The sequence below is a fragment of the Scyliorhinus torazame genome, chromosome 18 (genome assembly GCF_047496885.1).
Source record: "Scyliorhinus torazame isolate Kashiwa2021f chromosome 18, sScyTor2.1, whole genome shotgun sequence".
In the NCBI taxonomy this organism is placed as follows: Eukaryota; Metazoa; Chordata; class Chondrichthyes; order Carcharhiniformes; family Scyliorhinidae; genus Scyliorhinus; species Scyliorhinus torazame.
Window position 1 is genome coordinate 149,149,286 of NC_092724.1, and position 18,312 is coordinate 149,167,597.

At 44.9% G+C, this 18,312-nt stretch overlaps 1 protein-coding gene across 1 annotated transcript in view; it reads left to right on the forward strand.

Annotated features, from left to right (window-relative positions):
* Window positions 1–18,312, forward strand: part of LOC140395604 (dynein axonemal heavy chain 17-like) — an 896,966-nt gene that overhangs the window by 334,034 nt on the left and 544,620 nt on the right. Inside the window, exon 25 of the mRNA XM_072483576.1 lies at window positions 17,784–17,936. Within this exon, the coding sequence (XP_072339677.1) occupies window positions 17,784–17,936 (153 nt within the window). The remainder of the gene's footprint in view (window positions 1–17,783; window positions 17,937–18,312) is intronic.

Consider the following 18,312-nt stretch of genomic DNA (forward strand, 5'->3'; position numbering starts at 1 on the left):
CATAGAAAATACAGCACAGAACAGGCCCTTCGGCCCACGATGTTGTGCCGAACCTTTGTCCTAGATTAATCATAGATTATCATTGAATTTACAGTGCAGAAGGAGGCCATTCGGCCCTTTGAGTCTGCACCGGCTCTTGGAAAGAGCCCCCTACCCAAACTCAACACCTCCACCCAACACCAAGGGCAATTTTGGACACTAAGGGCAATTTATCATGGCCAATCCACCTAACCTGCACATCTTTGGACTGTGGGAGGAAACCGGAGCACCCGGAAGAAACCCACGCAGACACGGGGAGGATGTGCAGACTCCGCACAGACAGTGATCCAAGCCGGAATCGAACCTGGGACCCTGGAGCTGTGAAGCAATTGTGCTATCCACAATGCTACCGTGCTGCCCTCAAGAACAAATAAATCTACACTATATAATTTTACCGTAATCCATGTACCTATCCAATAGCTGCTTGAAGGTCCCTAATGTTTCTGACTCAACTACTTCCACAGGCAGTGCATTCCATGCCCCCACTACTCTCTGAGTAAAGAACCTACCTCTGATATCCCTCCTATATCTTCCACCTTTCACCTTAAATTTATGTACCCTCGTAATGGTTTGTTCCACCTGGGGAAAAAGTCTCTGACTGTCTACTCTATCTATTCCCCTGACCATCTTATAAACCTCTATCAAGTCGCCCCTCATCCTTCTCCGTTCTAATGAGAAAAGGCCTAGCACCCTCAACCTTTCCTCGTAAGACCTACTCTCCATTCCAGGCAACATCCTGGTAAATCTCCTTTGCACCTTTTCCAAAGCTTCCACATCCTTCCTAAAATGAGACGACCAGAACTGTACACAGTACTCTAAATGTGGCCTTACCAAAGTTTTGTACAGCTGCATCATCACCCCACGGCTCTTAAATTCAATCCCTCTGTTAATGAACGCGAGCACACCATAGGCCTTCTTCACAGCTCTATCCACTTGAATGGCAACTTTCAAAGATGAATGAACATAGACCCCAAGATCTCTCTGCTCCTCCACATTGCCAAGAACTCTACCGTTAACCGTGTATTCCGCATTCATATTTGTGCTTCCAAAATGGACAACCTCACACTTTTCAGGGTTAAACTCCATCTGCCACTTCTCAGCCCAGCTCTGCATCCTATCTATGTCTCTTTGCAGCCGACAACAGCCCTCCTTACTATCCACAACTCCACCAATCTTCGTATCGTCTGCAAATTTACTGACCCACCCTTCAACTCCCTCATCCAAGTCATTAATGAATATCACAAACAGCAGTGGACCCGGAACTGATCCCTGCGGTACGCCACTGGTAACTGGGATCCAGGCTGAATATTTGCCATCCACCACCACTCCCTGACTTCTATCGGTTAGCCAGTTCGTTATCCAACTGGCCAAATTTCCCACTATCCCATGCCTCCTTACTTTCTGCAGAAGCCTACCATGGGGAACCTTATCAAATGCCTTACTAAAATCCATGTACACTACATGCACTGCTTTACCATCATCCACATGCTTGGTCACCTCCTCAAAGAATTCAATAAGACTTGTAAGGCAAGACCTACCCCTCACAAATCCGTGCTGACTATCCCTAATCAAGCAGTGTCTTTCCAGATGCTCAGAAATCCTATCCTTCAGTACCCTTTCCATTACTTTGCCTACCACCGAAGTAAGACTAACTGGCCTGTAATTCCCAGGGTTATCCTTAGTCCCTTTTTTGAACAGGGGCACGACATTCGCCACTCTCCAATCCCCTGGTACCACCCCTGTTGACAGTGAGGACGAAAAGATCATTCCCAACGGCTCTGCAATTTCATCTCTTGCTTCCCATAGAATCCTTGGATATATCCCGTCAGGCCCGGGGGACTTGTCTATCCTCAAGTTTTTCAAAATGCCCAACACATCTTCCTTCCTAACAAGTATTTCCTCGAGCTTACCAATCTGTTTCACACTGTCCTCTCCAACAATATCGCCCCTCTCATTTGTAAATACTGAAGAAAAGTACTCGTTCAAGACCTCTCCTATCTCTTCAGACTCAATACACAATCTCCCGCTACTGTCCTTGATTGGACCTACCCTCGCTCTAGTCATTCTCATATTTCTCACATATGTGTAAAAGGCCTTGGGGTTTTCCATGATCCTACTCGCCAAAGATTGTTCATGCCCTCTCTTAGCTCTCCTAATCCCTTTCTTCAGTTCCCTCCTGGCTATCTTGTATCCCTCCAACGCCCTGTCTGAACCTTGTTTCCTCAGCCTTACATAAGTCTCCTTTTTCCTCTTAACAAGACATTCAACCTCTCTTGTCAACCATGGTTCCCTCACTCGACCATCTCTTCCCTGCCTGACAGGGACATACATATCCAGGACACGTAGTACTTGTTCCACATTTCACTTGTGTCCTTCCCTGACAGCCTATGTTCCCAACTTATGCACTTCAATTCTTGTCTGACAACATCGTATTTACCCTTCCCCCAATTGTAAACCTTGCCCTGTTGCACGCACCTATCCCTCTCCATTACTAAAGTGAAAGTCACAGAATTGTGGTCACTATCTCCAAAATGCTCCCCCACTAACAAATCTATCACTTGCCCTGGTTCATTACCAAGTACTAAATCCAATATTGCCCTTCCTCTGGTCGGACAATCTACATACTGTGTTAGAAAAGCTTCCTGGACACACTGCACAAACACCACCCCATCCAAACTATTTGATCTAAAGAGTTTCCACTCAATATTTGGGAAGTTAAAGTCACCCATGACTACTACCCTGTGACTTCTGCACCTTTCCAAAATCTGTTTCCCAATCTGTTCCTCCACATCTCTGCTACTATTGGGGGGCCTATAGAAAACTCCTAACAAGGTGACTGCTCCTTTCCTATTTCTGACTTCAACCCACACTACCTCAGTAGGGTGATACTCCTCGAACTGCCTTTCTGCAGCTGTTATACTATCTCTAATTAACAATGCCACCCCCCCCACCTCTTTTACCACCCTCCCTAATCTTATTGAAACATCTGTAACCAGGGACCTCCAACAACCATTTCTGCCCCTCTTCTATCCAAGTTTCCGTGATGGCCACCACATCGTAGTCCCAAGTACCGATCCATGCCTTAGGTTCACCCACCTTATTCCTGATGCTTCTTGCGTTGAAGTATACACATTTCAACCCATCTCCGTGCCTGCAGGTACTCTCCTTTGTCAGTGTTCCCTTCCCCACTGCCTGATTACATGCTTTGGCGTCCTGAATAACGGCTTCCTTAGTTGCTGGACTACAAATCCGGTTCCCATTCCCCTGCCAAATTAGTATAAACCCTCCCGAAGAGTACTAGAAAACCTCCCTCACAGGATATTGGTGCCCCTCTGGTTCAGGTGCAACCCGTCCTGCTTGTACAGGTCCCACCTTCCCCAGAATGCGCTCCAATTATCCAAATACCTGAAGCCCTCCCTCCTACACCATTCCTGCAGCCACGTATTCAGCTGCACTCTCTCCCTATTCCTAGCCTCGCTATCACGTGGCACCGGCAACAAACCAGAGATGACAACTCTGTCTGTCCTGGCTTTTAACTTCCAGCCTAACTCCCTAAACTTGTTTATTACCTCCACACCCCTTTTCCTACCTATGTCGTTGGTACCAATGTGCACCACGACTTCTGGCTGCTCCCCCTCCCCCTTAAGGATCCTGAAGACACGATCCGAGACATCCCTGGCCCTGGCACCCGGGAGGCAACATACCTTCCGGGAGTCTCGCTCGCGACCACAGAATCTCCTATCTATTCCCCTAACCATTGAATCTCCTACTACTATTGCTTTTCTATTCTCCCCCCTTCCCTTCTGAGCCCCAGAGCCAGACTCAGTGCCAGAGACCTGGCCGCTAGGGCCTTCCCCCGGTAGGTCATCCCCCACAACAGCATCCAAAACGGTATACTTGTTTTGAAGGGGAACGGCCACGAGGGATCCCTGCACTGTCTGCCTGTTTGTTTTTTTTCCCCTGACTGTAACCCAGCTATTCTTGTCCTGTACCTTAGGTGTGGTTACCTCCTTGTAACTCTTCTCAATCACCCCCTCTGCCTCCCGGATGATCCAAAGTTCATCCAGCTTCAGGTCCAGTTCCCTACCACGGTCTTTGAGGAGCTGAAGTTGGTGCACTTCCCGCAGGTATAGTCAGCGGGGACACCGGTGGTATCCCTCACCACCCACATCCTACAGGAGGAGCATGCAACTGGCCTAGCCTCCATCCCCTCTTACCTGACAGAATATAGCTGCCCTGTGGACTAACTAGATCTCCGCCCTCCGACTCTGCTCCCAGTCAGCTACACTTTCTGTAAACTCCTGGCTCTCTTTTCATTCTTTGCGGAAATGTCGGAAACAAAATGAAAGGAGCACCTTACTCCCTCCTCACCTAACTCCCTCGGTCACCAAACTCTTACTCTAGCACTCAAAATGCACCAAATTCAGCACTCAGTGCAAACAAAATCTGCACTGGAGGGGATCACTTTTATACTGTGAATCTAGCCTCTGAAAACTGGCCTAATCCAATTAACTAATTAACAAGCTCCAGCTGCAAGTGCCTACAAGTAGAAGCTTGTTTAAAGCTGATTGAAAATTCACCTTCTTCTAAACCAAACAGCAACTTTTAAGTGAATTAACTAAATAAAAGAAAGACTAAACTTTAGATAAAAATGAAGCCTTATACTCCCTCGGTCACCAAACTCTTACTATAGCACTCAAAATGCACCAAATTCAGCACTCAGTGCAAACAAAGTCTGCACTGTAGGGGATCACTTTTATACTGTGAATCTAGCCTCTGAAAACTGGCCTAATCCAATTAACTAATTAACAAGCTCCAGCTGCAAGTGCCTACAAGTAGAAGCTTGTTTAAAGCTGATTGAAAATTCACCTTCTTCTAAACCAAACAGCAACTTTTAAGTGAATTAACTAAATAAAAGAAAGACTAAACTTTAGATAAAAATGAAGCCTTATACTCCCTCGGTCACCAAACTCTTACTATAGCACTCAAAATGCACCAAATTCAGCACTCAGTGCAAACAAAGTCTGCACTGTAGGGGATCACTTTTATACTGTGAATCTAGCCTCTGAAAACTGGCCTAATCCAATTAACTAATTAACAAGCTCCAGCTGCAAGTGCCTACAAGTAGAAGCTTGTTTAAAGCTGATTGAAAATTCACCTTCTTCTAAACCAAACAGCAACTTTTAAGTGAATTAACTAAATAAAAGAAAGACTAAACTTTAGATAAAAATGAAGCCTTATACTCCCTCGGTCACCAAACTCTTACTATAGCACTCAAAATGCACCAAATTCAGCACTCAGTGCAAACAAAGTCTGCACTGTAGGGGATCACTTTTATACTGTGAATCTAGCCTCTGAAAACTGGTCTAATCCAATTAACTAATTAACAAGCTCCAGCTGCAAGTGCCTACAAGTAGAAGCTTGTTTAAAGCTGATTGAAAATTCACCTTCTTCTAAACCAAACAGCAACTTTTAAGTTAATTAACTAAATAAAAGAAAGACTAAACTTTAGATAAAATTGAAGCCTTATACTCCCTCGGTCACCAAACTCTTACTATAGCACTCAAAATGCACCAAATTCAGCACTCAGTGACCTCACTTTGACAAAGCTGTGCTGACTCAGTCCTATTTTACCATGCACTTCCAAGTACTCCACGATCCCATCTTCAATAACGGACTCTAAAATCTTACCAATGACCGAAGTTAGGCCAACAGGCCTATAATTTCTCGTCTTCTGCCTCCCTCCCTTCTTAAACAGATGCTGTCAGACCCACTGAGATTGTCCAGTATTTTCTGTTTTTGTTTCAGATTCCAGCATCCGCAGTAATTTGCTTTTATCAAAAGTGTGTGTGTGGTGTGTGTGAGAGAGAGGGAGGAGAGTGTGTGCGAGAGAGGGAGGAGAATGTGTATAAGAGCGAGAAGAGTGTAAATGAGAGAGGAAAATGTACTTAAGAGAGAGAGGGGAGTGTACATATGAGGGAGAAGAGTATATGAGAGAGAGAAAATAGATTGTGTGGGCTTGAGGGTGAGGCGAGTGTGTAAGACTGTGACTGAGAGAGAGTGTATGTTACGGAGAGAGAGTGTGTATAAGTGAGTGAGGAGGGTGGGTAACTGAGAAATGGAGAAAGAGATTGAGAGGAAGAAAGAGGAGAGTGTGGGAATGAGAAGAGAGGCGAGTGTGTGATTACGAGACCGGAGAGCATGTGAGAGAGAGGAGAGAAAGGAAAGAGAGTATGAGTGTAAGGAGGAGAAGTCTGCAAAGTGCTGGGTGTATTTTTGCTTTGTGCCATGTTCTGCTGGTTTTTACAGGTCAGAGTCCCAGAGAAGAGGTTGCCCATGATGCAATTCTTGGAAGAGTTGTCCTTTCCGGTGGTGGGGGGGAGGAAGGGAGGAGTTCGAATCCCCGTAAAGCCCCGAGGTGATTACAAAATGTATTGGCTTAATGCAGTTGGGTAAAGCTCCGGGTCTGGATGGATTTCCTATTGAGTTCTACAAGAAATTTGCGGGGCAGTTGATCCCACTACTATTGGGCATGTTTAATCATTCCTTGGTCCAGGGGGTATTGTCGGTTACATTGGCGCGGGCCTCTATTTAGCTGCTTTTGGAAAAGAATAAGAACTCTATAGAATGTGGGTCATATCAGCCCATTATGTTGTTGAATGCTGAAGCTAAATTTCTGGCTGAAGTGTTGGCAATGCGGTTAGAGCCCTTCTAGGGGTGATTTCGGAAGAACAGACAGGTTTTTTCAAGGGTTGGCAGCTGTTGGCCAATATACGTTGATTATTAAATATCATCCTTTCTCCTTCTCCAGCACCCGAACCGGAGGTGATTGTTTCAATGGATGCTGGAAAGCTTTTGATCAGGTCACATGGGGGTATCTATATGAGATTCTTGAGAGGTTTGGATTGGGTCAATGTTTTGGGGCTGTTTCTCGACGGCACGCTTCTATTTTCCCACTGATTGGCAATGTGATTTCCCATTGCAACCTCCCCACACTGCCGTGAAACCCGCTGGCAGTGTGCTGCTAATGTTCTGGGTACTTGGATTGGATTGGATTTGATTTATTGTCACGTGTACTGAGGTACAATGAAAAGTATTGTTCTGCGTACATTCCAGGCAGATCATTCTATACATGAACAAAAAACTTAGGACATCCATAAATACACAATGCAAATACATAAGCACAGGCATCGGGTGAGCAAATGGAGTGTAATACTACTCAATAGAGAAGGTGTGTGAAGAGATCAGTTCAGTCCATAAGAGGGTCATTCAGGAGTCTGGTAACAGTGGGGAAGAAGTTATTTTTGAACATGTTAGTGCATGTTCCCAGATTTTTGTATCTCCTGCCAGATGGAAGAAGTTGGAAGAGAGAATAACCCGGGTGGGAGGAGTTTTTGATTATGTTGCCCGCTTTCTCAAGACAGCGGGATGTGTAGCCAGTCAGTGGCTAGGAGACGTGTTTGCGTGATAGATTGGGCTGTGTTCACGACTCTCTGTAGTTTCTCACAGTCTTGGGCCAAGCAGTTGCCGTACCAGGCTGTGATGCAGTCAAATAGGATGCTTTCTATGTTGCATCTGTAAAAATTGGTAAGAGTCAACATGGACATGCCGCATTTCCTTAATTTCCTGAGGAAGTATAGACGCTATTATGCTTTCTTGGTCGTAGCGTCGACATGGGTGGACCAGGACAGATTGTTGGTGATGTACACACCGAGGAATTTGAATCTGTCAACCTCGACACCATTATGAACATAGAACATAGAACATTACAGCGCAGTACAGGCCCTTCGGCCCTCGATGTTGCGCCGACCTGTGAAACCACTCTAAAGCACATCTACACTATTCCCTTATCGTCCATATGTCTATCCAATGACCATTTGAATGCCCTTATTGTTGGCGAGTCCACTACTGTTGCAGGCAGGGCATTCCACGCCCTTACTACTCTCTGAGTAAAGAACCTACCTCTGACATCTGTCCTATATCTATCTCCCCTCAATTTAAAGCTATGTCCTCTCATGCTAGACATCACTATCCGAGGAAAAAGGCTCTCACTGTCCACCCTATCTAATCCTCTGATCATCTTGTATGCCTCAATTAAGTCACCTCTTAACCTTCTTCTCTCTAACGAAAACAGCCTCAAGTCCCTCAGCCTTCCCTCATAAGATCTTCCCTCCATACCAGGCAACATTCTGGTAAATCTCCTCTGCACCCTTTCCAATGCTTCCACATCCTTCCTATGATGTGGCGACCAGAATTGTACGCAATACTCCAAATGGGGCCGCACCAGAGTTTTGTACAGCTGCAACATGACCTCATGGCTCCGAAACTCAATCCCTCTACCAATAAAAGCTAACACACCGTATGCCTTCTTAACAACCCTCTCAACCTGGGTGGCAACTTTCAGGGATCTATGTACATGGACACCGAGATCTCTCTGCTCATCCACACTACCAAGAATCTTACCATTAGCCCAGTACTCTGTCTTCCTGTTATTCCTTCCAAAATTAATCACCTCACACTTTTCTGCATTAAACTCCATTTGCCACCTCTCAGCCCAGCGCTGCAGCTTATCTATGTCCCTCTGTAACTTGTAACATCCTTCCGCACTGTCCACAACTCCACCGACTTTAGTGTCATCTGCAAATTTACTCACCCATCCTTCTACGCCCTTCTCCAGGTCATTTATAAAAATGACAAACAGCAGTGGCCCCAAAACAGATCCTTGTGGTACACCACTAGTAACTGGACTCCAGTCTGAACATTTCCATCAACCACAACCCTTTGTCTTCTTCCAGCTAGCCAATTTCTGATCCAAACTGCTAAATCACCCTGAATCTCATCCCTCCGTATTTTCTGCAGTAGCCTACCGTGGGGAACCTTATCAAACGCTTTACTGAAATCCATATACACCACATCAACTGCTTTACCCTCATCCACCTGTTTGGTCACCTTCTCAAAGAACTCAATAAGGTTTGTGAGGCACGACCTACCCTTCACAAAACCGTGTTGACTATCTCTAATCAAATTATTCCTTTCCAGATGATTATACATCCTATCTCTTATAAACCTTTCCAAGACTTTGCCCACAACAGAAGTAAGGCTCACTGGTCTATAGTTACCGGGGTTGTCTCGACTCCCCTTCTTGAACAAGGGGACAACATTTGCTATCCTCCAGTCTTCTGGCACTATTCCTGTTGACAAAGATGTCTTAAAGATCAAAGCCAAAGACTCAGAAATCTCCTCCCTAGCTTCCCAGAGAATCCTAGGATAAATCCCATCCGGCCCAGGGGACTTATCTATTTTCACACTTTCCAGAATTGCTAACAACTGCTCCTTATGAACCTCAAGCCCTTCTAGCCTAGTAGCCTGAATCTCAGTATTCTCCTCGACAACATTGTCTTTTTCCTGTGTGAATACTGACGAAAAATATTCATTTAGCACCTCTCCTATCTCCTCGGACTCCACGCACAACTTCCCACTACTGTCCTTGACTGGCCCTACTCTTACCCTAGTCATTCTTTTATTCCTGACATATCTGTAGAAAGCTTTAGGGTTATCCTTGATCCTACCTGCCAAAGACTTCTCATGTCCCCTCCTGGCTCTTCTTAGCTCTCTCTTTAGGTCCTTCCTAGCTAACTTGTAACTCTCGAGCGCCCTAACTGAACCTTCATATCTCATCTTTACACAAGCCTCCTTCTTCCTCTTGACAAGTGTTTCGACTGCTTTAGTAAACCACGGTTCCTTCGCTCGACCACTTCCTCCCTGCCTGACAGTTACATACTTATCGAGGACACGCAGTAGCTGTTCCTTGAACAAGCTCCACATTTCCATTGTGCTAATCCCCTGCAGTTTTCCTCTTCATCCGATGCATCCTCAGTCTTGCCTCATCGCATCATAATTGCCTTTCCCCCAGATATAACTCTTGCCCTGCGGTATATACCTATCCCTTTCCATCACTAAAGTAAACGTAATCAAATTTTGGTCACTATCACCAAAGTGCTCACCTACCTCCAAATCTAACACCTGTCCTGGTTCATTACCCAGTACCAAATCCAATATGGCCTCACCTCTCGTTGGCCTATCTACATACTGTGTCAGGAAACCCTCCTGCACACATTGGACAAAAACGGACCCATCTAAAGTACTCGAACTATAGAGTTTCCAGTCAATATTTGGAAAGTTAAAGTCCCCCATAACAATTACACTGTTGCTTTCACTCCTACCCAGAATCAACTTTGCAATCCTTTCCTCTCCATCTCTGGAACTTTTCGGAGGCCCATAGAAAACCCCTAACAGGGTGACCTCCCCTTTCCTGTCTCTAACCTCGACCCATACTACTTCAGTAGACGAGTCCTCATCAAACGTCCTTTCTGCCACCGTAATACTGTCCTTGACTAACAATGCCACCCCTCCCCCTCTTTTACCACCTTCCCTAAGCTTACTGAAATATCTAAACCCCGGCACCTGCAACAACCATTCCTGTCCCTGCTCTATCCATGTCTCCGAGATGGCCACAACATCGAAGTCCCAGGTACCAACCAATGCCGCAAGTTCACCCACCTTATTCCGGATGCTCCTGGCATTGAAGAAGACATACTTTAAACCACCTTCCTGCCTGCCGGTACACTCCTGCAACTTTGAAACCTTACTCATGACCTCACTAATCTCAACCTCCTGTATACTGGAGCTACAATTCAGGTTCCCAGTCCCCTGCTGAACTAGTTTAAACCCTCCCGAAGAGCATTAGCAAATTTCCCCCTCAGGATATTGGTACCCCTCTGGTCCAGGTGTAGACCATCCCGTTTGTAGAGGTCCCACCGACGTCAGAATGAGCACCAATTATCCAGAAATCTGAAACCCTCCCTCCTGCACCATCCCTGTAGCCACGTGTTCAACTCCACTCTCTCCCTATTCCTCGTCTCTCTAGCACGTGGCACGGGTAACAACCCAGAGATAATAACTCTGTTTGTCCTAGATCTAAGTTTCCACCCTAGCTCCCTGAATTCCTGCCTTACATCCCTATCCCTTTTCCTACCTATGTCGTTGGTACTTATGTGGACCACAACTTGGGGCTGCTCCCCCTCCCCCTTAAGGATCCCGAAAACACGATCCGAGACATCACGGACCCTGGCACCTAGGAGGCAACACACCAACCGCGAGTCTCTCTCGTTCTCACAGAATCTATCTATCCCCCTAACTGTGGAGTCTCCAATGACTAATGCTCTACTCCTCTCCCCCCTTCCCTTCTGAGCAACAGGGACAGACTCTGTGCCAGAGACGTGTACCCCATGGCTTACCCCTGGTAAGTCCCCCCCCCCCCCCCCCCCCCCCCCCCCCCCACCCACCGCCAACAGTATCCAATGCGGTATACTTGTTACTAAGGGGAACAACCACAGGGGATCCCTGTACTGACTGCTTCCTCCCAGACCCTCTCAACATCACCCATCTATCTTTATTCTTCGGAGTAACTACATCCCTGAAGCTTCGATCTATAACCACCTCTGGGTGGGTGGTGAAGACAGGGGTGTGTACAATACTTTGCTTCCTGAAGTCAATGACCAGCTCCTTAGTTTTGCTGATGTTGAGGGAGAGATTTTTGTCGTTATCCCATGCCACTAGGTTTTCTATCTCCCTCCTGTATTCTGACTCATCATCGTTCGTGATCCAATCCACTACGGTTGTGTAATCAACAAACCTATAGCTAGAACTGGAGCCAAATTTTGACACAGTGTGTGTCTGTGTGTAGGGAGTATTGTGGGGGCTAAGTACGCAGTCTTGTGGGGCCCTGATATTGAGGATTATCGTGGAGGAGGTGTTGTTGTTTATCCTTACTGATTGTGGTCTATGGGTCAGGAAGTCGAGGATCCAGAGGGAAGAGCCAAGTCCTAGGTTTTGGAGTTTAGATATGAGCTCGGCTGGGATTATGGTGTTGACAGTGGAGCTGTAGTCAATAAATAGGAGTCTGAAATAGGAATCCTTGTTGTCGAGATGCTCCAAGGATGAGTGTGGGGCCAGGGAGATAGCTTCTGCTGTGGACTGGTTGTGGCGGTATGTAAATTGCAGTGGATCAAGGTATTCTGGGAGTATGGAGTTGATGTGTCTCATGGCCAACCTCTAGAAGCACTTCATAAGCATAGATGTCAACGCCAGCAGATGGTAGTCATTGAGGCACGTTGCCTGGTTCTTCTTTAGCACCAGTATGATGGTGGTGGTCTTGAAGCAGGTGGGAACCACGGAATGGAGCAAGGAGAAATGTCCGCGAACACGCCCGTCAGTTGGCGGGTGAAAGTTCAACTTTCTGTTGAATAGGAGTACAAGGCCCATTGTTTGCTTTGACAATCGAACCACTGACCATAGCATTAAGATCTTCCACTGAGTGGGGAGGGAGAGAGCATAGGGTGTCCTTGTATGCAGTTGGGACGCAAGGTAGCACAGTAGTTAGCATTGTTGCTTCACAGCGCCAGCGTCCCAGGTTCAATTCCCAACTTGGGTCACTGTCTGTGTGGAGTCTGCATGTTCTCCATGTTTCTGCATGGGTTTCCTCCGGTGCTCCGGTTTCCTCCCACAAGTCCTGAAAGACGTGCTGTTAGGTGATTTGGACATACTGAATTCTCCCTCAGTGTACCCGAACAGGTGCAGTAGTGAGACGACTAGGGGATTTTCACAATAACTTCATTGCAGTATTAATAATAATAATAATAATAATCGTTTATTGTCACAAGTAGGCTTCAATGAAGTTACTGTGAAAAACCCCTCGTCGCCACATTCCGGCGCCTGTTAGGGGTGGCCGGTCCAGGAATTGAACCGGTGCTGCTGGCATTGTTCTGCATAAGAAGCCAGCAGTTTAGCCCACTGTGCTAAACCAGTCCCTTGCGTCTTTATATCATGTACCCAGTCTCCACCATGGATGAGATAATGAAGCTACTTAGTAGTTTCGCCTCTTTTCAGGGTATAGATTAAATTTGGACAAGAGCAAATAATTTCCGGCGAATTCCCCAGGGAGGGGAGCCAACCTGGAGATGTTGCTTTTTCGCCTTTCCAGATCTAGCTTCCGTTATCTGGGAATCCGGGTGGTGCACAATTGGGCCTCGCTTCATAAATTAAATTATGCTAGCCTGGTTAATGGGGTTAGAACTGATTTGCAGAAGTGGGATATCTCCCACTGTCGGTGGGCAAGGTTCAAATGGTTAAATTGTATGTCCCTCCAAGGTTTTTATTTATTTTTCAATATTTCCTAATTTTTCTCCCCAAACCATTCTTTGCTAAAGTCAACAAGATTATAGCTTTGTTCATTTGGGTGGGCAAGACCCATTCATACAGCATGGTGCTACAGAGATTAATGATCCTGAAAAAATCCTGTGAGCGGTACATGTTAAGAAAACAGCTGCAGTTCAGAGGAGAGTCAGTAGATTCCTTCATCACAGCTCTAAAGTTGCGAGCGCAGTTCTATAATCTTTCCTCAGCCTCCGATTCTATGCTGCGTAATCAAGTTGTGTTCGGGATAAATAATTAACGTTTGCGTGAGAAAATGCTAAGACAACCGGTTTTATGGATTGAAGACGCTATTAATATGTGTGAAGCCAGTGAACAGGCATCGAGCGAATATGCCGAAATCGTGGCAAAGGAAAAGAGCGTGAAATCGTCAAACGTGTCCATTAATGCTGTGTCGCAGCAAAGAAAACTGCGGACAATGGCCGGTGGCCATTTTGAAAGTGACATCGCGGGCGTGATGATGTGCACACACTGTGGACCCACCCACTGTAAAACAAATTGTCCGGCGAAAGGCAAACAATGTTCCAATAGTGGCAAACTAAACCACTCTGCAGCAGAGTATCATAGATTATCATAGAATTTACAGTGCAGAAGGAGGCCATTCGGCCCATCGAGTCTGCACCGGCTCTTGGAAAGAGTATCATTTATCAGCAACCAGTAACCAAATTTGAAAAGTCCTATAGTGATTTCAGACTGATCCAAAGTGTGCAGAATGCAGAGGAAAATCCAATATTGTAGCGGATGGAGAGGATTGCTCACCATATCCACTTTCGGATTCCTTCATCATAGAATTTTTTTTTACAGTGCAGAAGGAGGCCATTCGGCCCATCGAGTCTGCACCAGCTCTTGGAAAGAGCACCCTACCCAAGGTCAACACCTCCACCCTATCCCCATAACCCAGTAACCCCACCCAACACTAAGGTCAATTTTGGACACTAAGGGCAATTTATCATGGCCAATCCACCTAACCTGCACATCTTTGAACTGTGGGAGGAAACCGGAGCACCGGGAGGAAACCCACGCACACACGGGGAGGATGTGCAGACTCCGCACAGACAGTGACCCAAGCCGGAATCGAACCTGGGACCCTGGAGCTGTGAAGCAATTGTGCTATCCACAATGCTACCGTGCTGCCCTTCATGATAGAAGTTATCACTAGGATTAATTTACTGGATTGAGATGAAAGACCAGTAAAAGAGCTCTCAAAGATAATAATGGAGTGGACTGTCTCATTAGATAAAAATGGAGAATTAATACCATTTAAAATTAACACAGGAGCATATGCAAATATTATCACCTACCGATGTTTAAAATAAGCTATTGGCAAACCACAAATAAAGCAATCGACATGTAGGCTCACAGATTACAACGGTAACACGACAGCCACAAGAGGATCCTGCTATCTTGTTGTTAAGAATCGGAACATTGTAATACCAATCGACTTCAAGGTTATAGAGGGTGAGAAATCATCATTAATTGGAGTGGATGCTTGTGAAAGACTGCAGCTAGTTGAAAGGATTCACTAAACCAGTACTTCAGCTGACTAAGATGAAGAGTCAAGAGAAGACTTAAGTATTGTGGACGACCACTGCAAGGATACCACTGATGCTGAAACATCAGAACCCGAGATAGTCCAAATAGTGGAATCTCAAGTTTGTTTAATTACCAATACTACCAGTGTCTGACCACAAACTACAGACCATAAAAGCCAAAACTGAAAAGGATTTGACACTCCAGAAGTAGAAACAATACCTAAAAGAAGGATAGCCTGCTGGATGTCGATCTGCTTTTCGAGATATAAGAAATGATCTTTCTAGAGTAGATGGTTTCCTGCTCAAGGGAGATAGGATAGTGATTCCCGCCAGTTTATGTTTAGGGATTCTGCAGCAGATTCACGACGGTCATCAAAGCATTGAAAAGGGTCATAGGAGAGCCAGACAATCAGTGTATTGGCTGGGAATAAACAGAGACATCAAGTAATATGTTCAAGCATGTACAATTTGTCAGATACATCAGTCTGCACAGAGTAGAGAAACCCTACAACAGATGGAAATCGTTACCAGTCCATGGAACAAAGTGGGCATGGATTTATTCTATTTCCAGGTCATGACTACTTGATAGTCATAGACTATTACTCCAACTTTCCGAGGCGATGATGCTGAAAGATTCGACTGCTAGATCAGTGATAAAGGCAACAAATCAATTTTTGCATGCCATGGGATACTTCTTAACGTGGTCTTTGACAATGGTCCGTGTTTCTCAAGTTGGGAGTGGGCACAGTTTGCAGAGCAATATAATTTCAATCATGTTACTTCTAGCCTATGTTATCCTCAGTCTAATGGAAAAGCAAAGAAAGGAGTAGGGATAATAAAGAAGTGATTCTGCAAAGCAAGTGAAGATGGTCAAAACATATCGTTGGCGTTGTTAGCATATAGAGCGACACCACTGTCAACTGGTCTATCATCTGCTCAAATGTTAATGGGTAGACGACTAAGAACCACATTACCAGAGATCACCAGTCCTGAAATGGAGAATAAAGAGATATGTGAATGTACCACGGCAACAAATAAGAGGCAACAAGAGGTCTACAATAGATAAACCATACCTCTGTCTGAACTTCGAGAAGGTGACTTCGTGAGAATTCAGAATCATGACGGAGGCTAGCAAAACATTGCAAAAGTTCTGAAACAAGTAGCACCAAGGTCATACTTGTAAAAACAGAACAGGGATCAGTGTTCAGGAGAAACAGACGAGCATTGCTGCGTGTCAAGCATAAAATTCAACCTCAACTTTCAAATGTTGTACCACTTGATAACATATTCAAGGACGTTGCCTTTCCACATCCTTATCTAGCGCACACACAAGAAGATGTGGCAGAGCAATCCAACACCTTGAATATTCCATTGAGACAATCTACGAGAAGAAGAAACTGTCAGGGAGACTGAATTTGTCATGACTGTATAATGAAACTTTTGCTCATCTAAGTGATGTAACAGTTATTACAAATTAATATACAAGATTATAGTGAATTGATGATAATTACTAACTAATAGGCAGAATACACCTGTAAAGTCAGAGTTAAAGAAAATATCACAATAAATGTTATAATAATTTTCTTTTACAAAGAAAGGGGATGTGGTATTATCATAACTAGCAGCATTGCAAGGGTTAATGTAGTGTCGAGAGTAGCCACTAGAGGGAATTACAGTTCCAACTATATAGGGGAGGAGTGTATGCAAGAGTTAGCGAGAGCAGGTCAGAAGAGCAGATAGTGCATGTATAATAATAATATTAATCTTTATTGTCATAAGTAGGCTTACATTAACACTGCAATGAAGTTACTGTGAAAAGCCCTTAGTCGCCACATTCCGGTGCCTGTTAGGGTACACAGAGGGAGAATTCAGAATGTCCAAATCACCTAACAGCAGGTCTTTTGGGACTTGTGGGAGGAAACCGGAGTACCCGGAGGAAACTTATGCAGACACAGACAGTGAGCCAAGCCAGAAATCGAACCTAGGATCCTGGCACTGTGAAGCAACAGTGCTAACTGCTGTGTTACCATGCGTGCCGCCCAGTTTAAACCAGTAGTGAGGTTAGTAGAAGTGTAGTTAGGTGTTATTGATCAATTGTGTATTCTTAAGGAGTCCGTGCCGAATCCAGGTTAGGAGTGTAAATAAAATCATAGCATTGTTTAAGTTAAAGATATTATGCGGTCTTTGTGAACACTACGCCAACCATCCTGAAATAAGCAACACAAAGAACACCACACGAGGCTCAGTTTGATTCAGTTTAAGGTGATGCAGCGAGCGCATATGACCAAGATGAGGATGAGTGTTTTTTTTCTCGGGGGTTGGCAAATCATACCTATGTGTTCTGGTCATGTCCTAAACTTATACGCTTCTGGGACTCCTTTAACACCATGTACAAGGCTTCTTCACATCGAGCTGAAGCCTTGTCTACTGGTGACCATTTTCAGAGTTTTGGTCTCGTCGGTGCTGCAGACAGGGGTGAAGGCGAATGTCCTCACCTTTGCCTCATTGATAGCCCGGAGGTCAGTTCTGCTGAGGTGGAGATCTCCTACTCTGCCCAGTGCCTCGGCCTGATTGGGTGATTTAATGGAGTTCCTTTATCTGGAGAAGGTCAAGAACACCATTAGAGGGTCGGTAGAAGTTCTACTCGAGATGGTAGCCATTCATTTCCTTTATCAGAGAGTTAGTGGGGGGGGGGGGTTATTGGGTTGTTTAGTTATATTTTGAATGGCTATGTTTAGTAGGGTTAATAATTCTTGATTGTGTTATTCATGCATTGTACCTTTATGTATTTGTTGTTGAGTGTGGATTTAGTTTGTAACAATGAAATATTTTTGCAATAAAAATATTTTGTTTAAATGTAATTTGAGACTGTTGAAAATGGAAATACGAATCATTGTAGAATTTCCCGATATTAAAATATCTTTCCTAATTATTTTATAGGCTCAAAAGAAAATTGTTGCTATGGAAGTTGAATTACAAGCACTATCACAGTCAGCTGCTCTGTTCGAAGTTTCTGTTCCTGATTGCAAACAGTTAAAAGCTTGCCGTAAGGAAATCGTATTGTTGAAAGGACTGTGGGACATGGCTATCCTTGTAAGTTTTGTTTATCATTTGTTTTCAGGTTTACCACTTTTATCATATAATGGGATGGAATGATCATTATCAATTGTAGTTTCTTCTCGACCTTGAATGAGGCAGGGGTATCCGCAATTCCACCAACTTTTGTGTTGTCCGCAAAGTTACTAATCAAGCCAGTTACATTTTCCTCCAAATCATTTATATGTATATTACAAATAGCAAGGGTCCCAGCACTGATCCCTGAAGAACGGCACGAGTCATAGCCCTCCATTCAGAAACGCTACCCTCTGTCTTCTATGACTGAACCAGTTCTGTATCCATCTTGCAGCTCACCTCTGATCCCGTGCAACGTCACCCTCTGTACCAGTTTGCCATGAGGAAACTTGTCAAA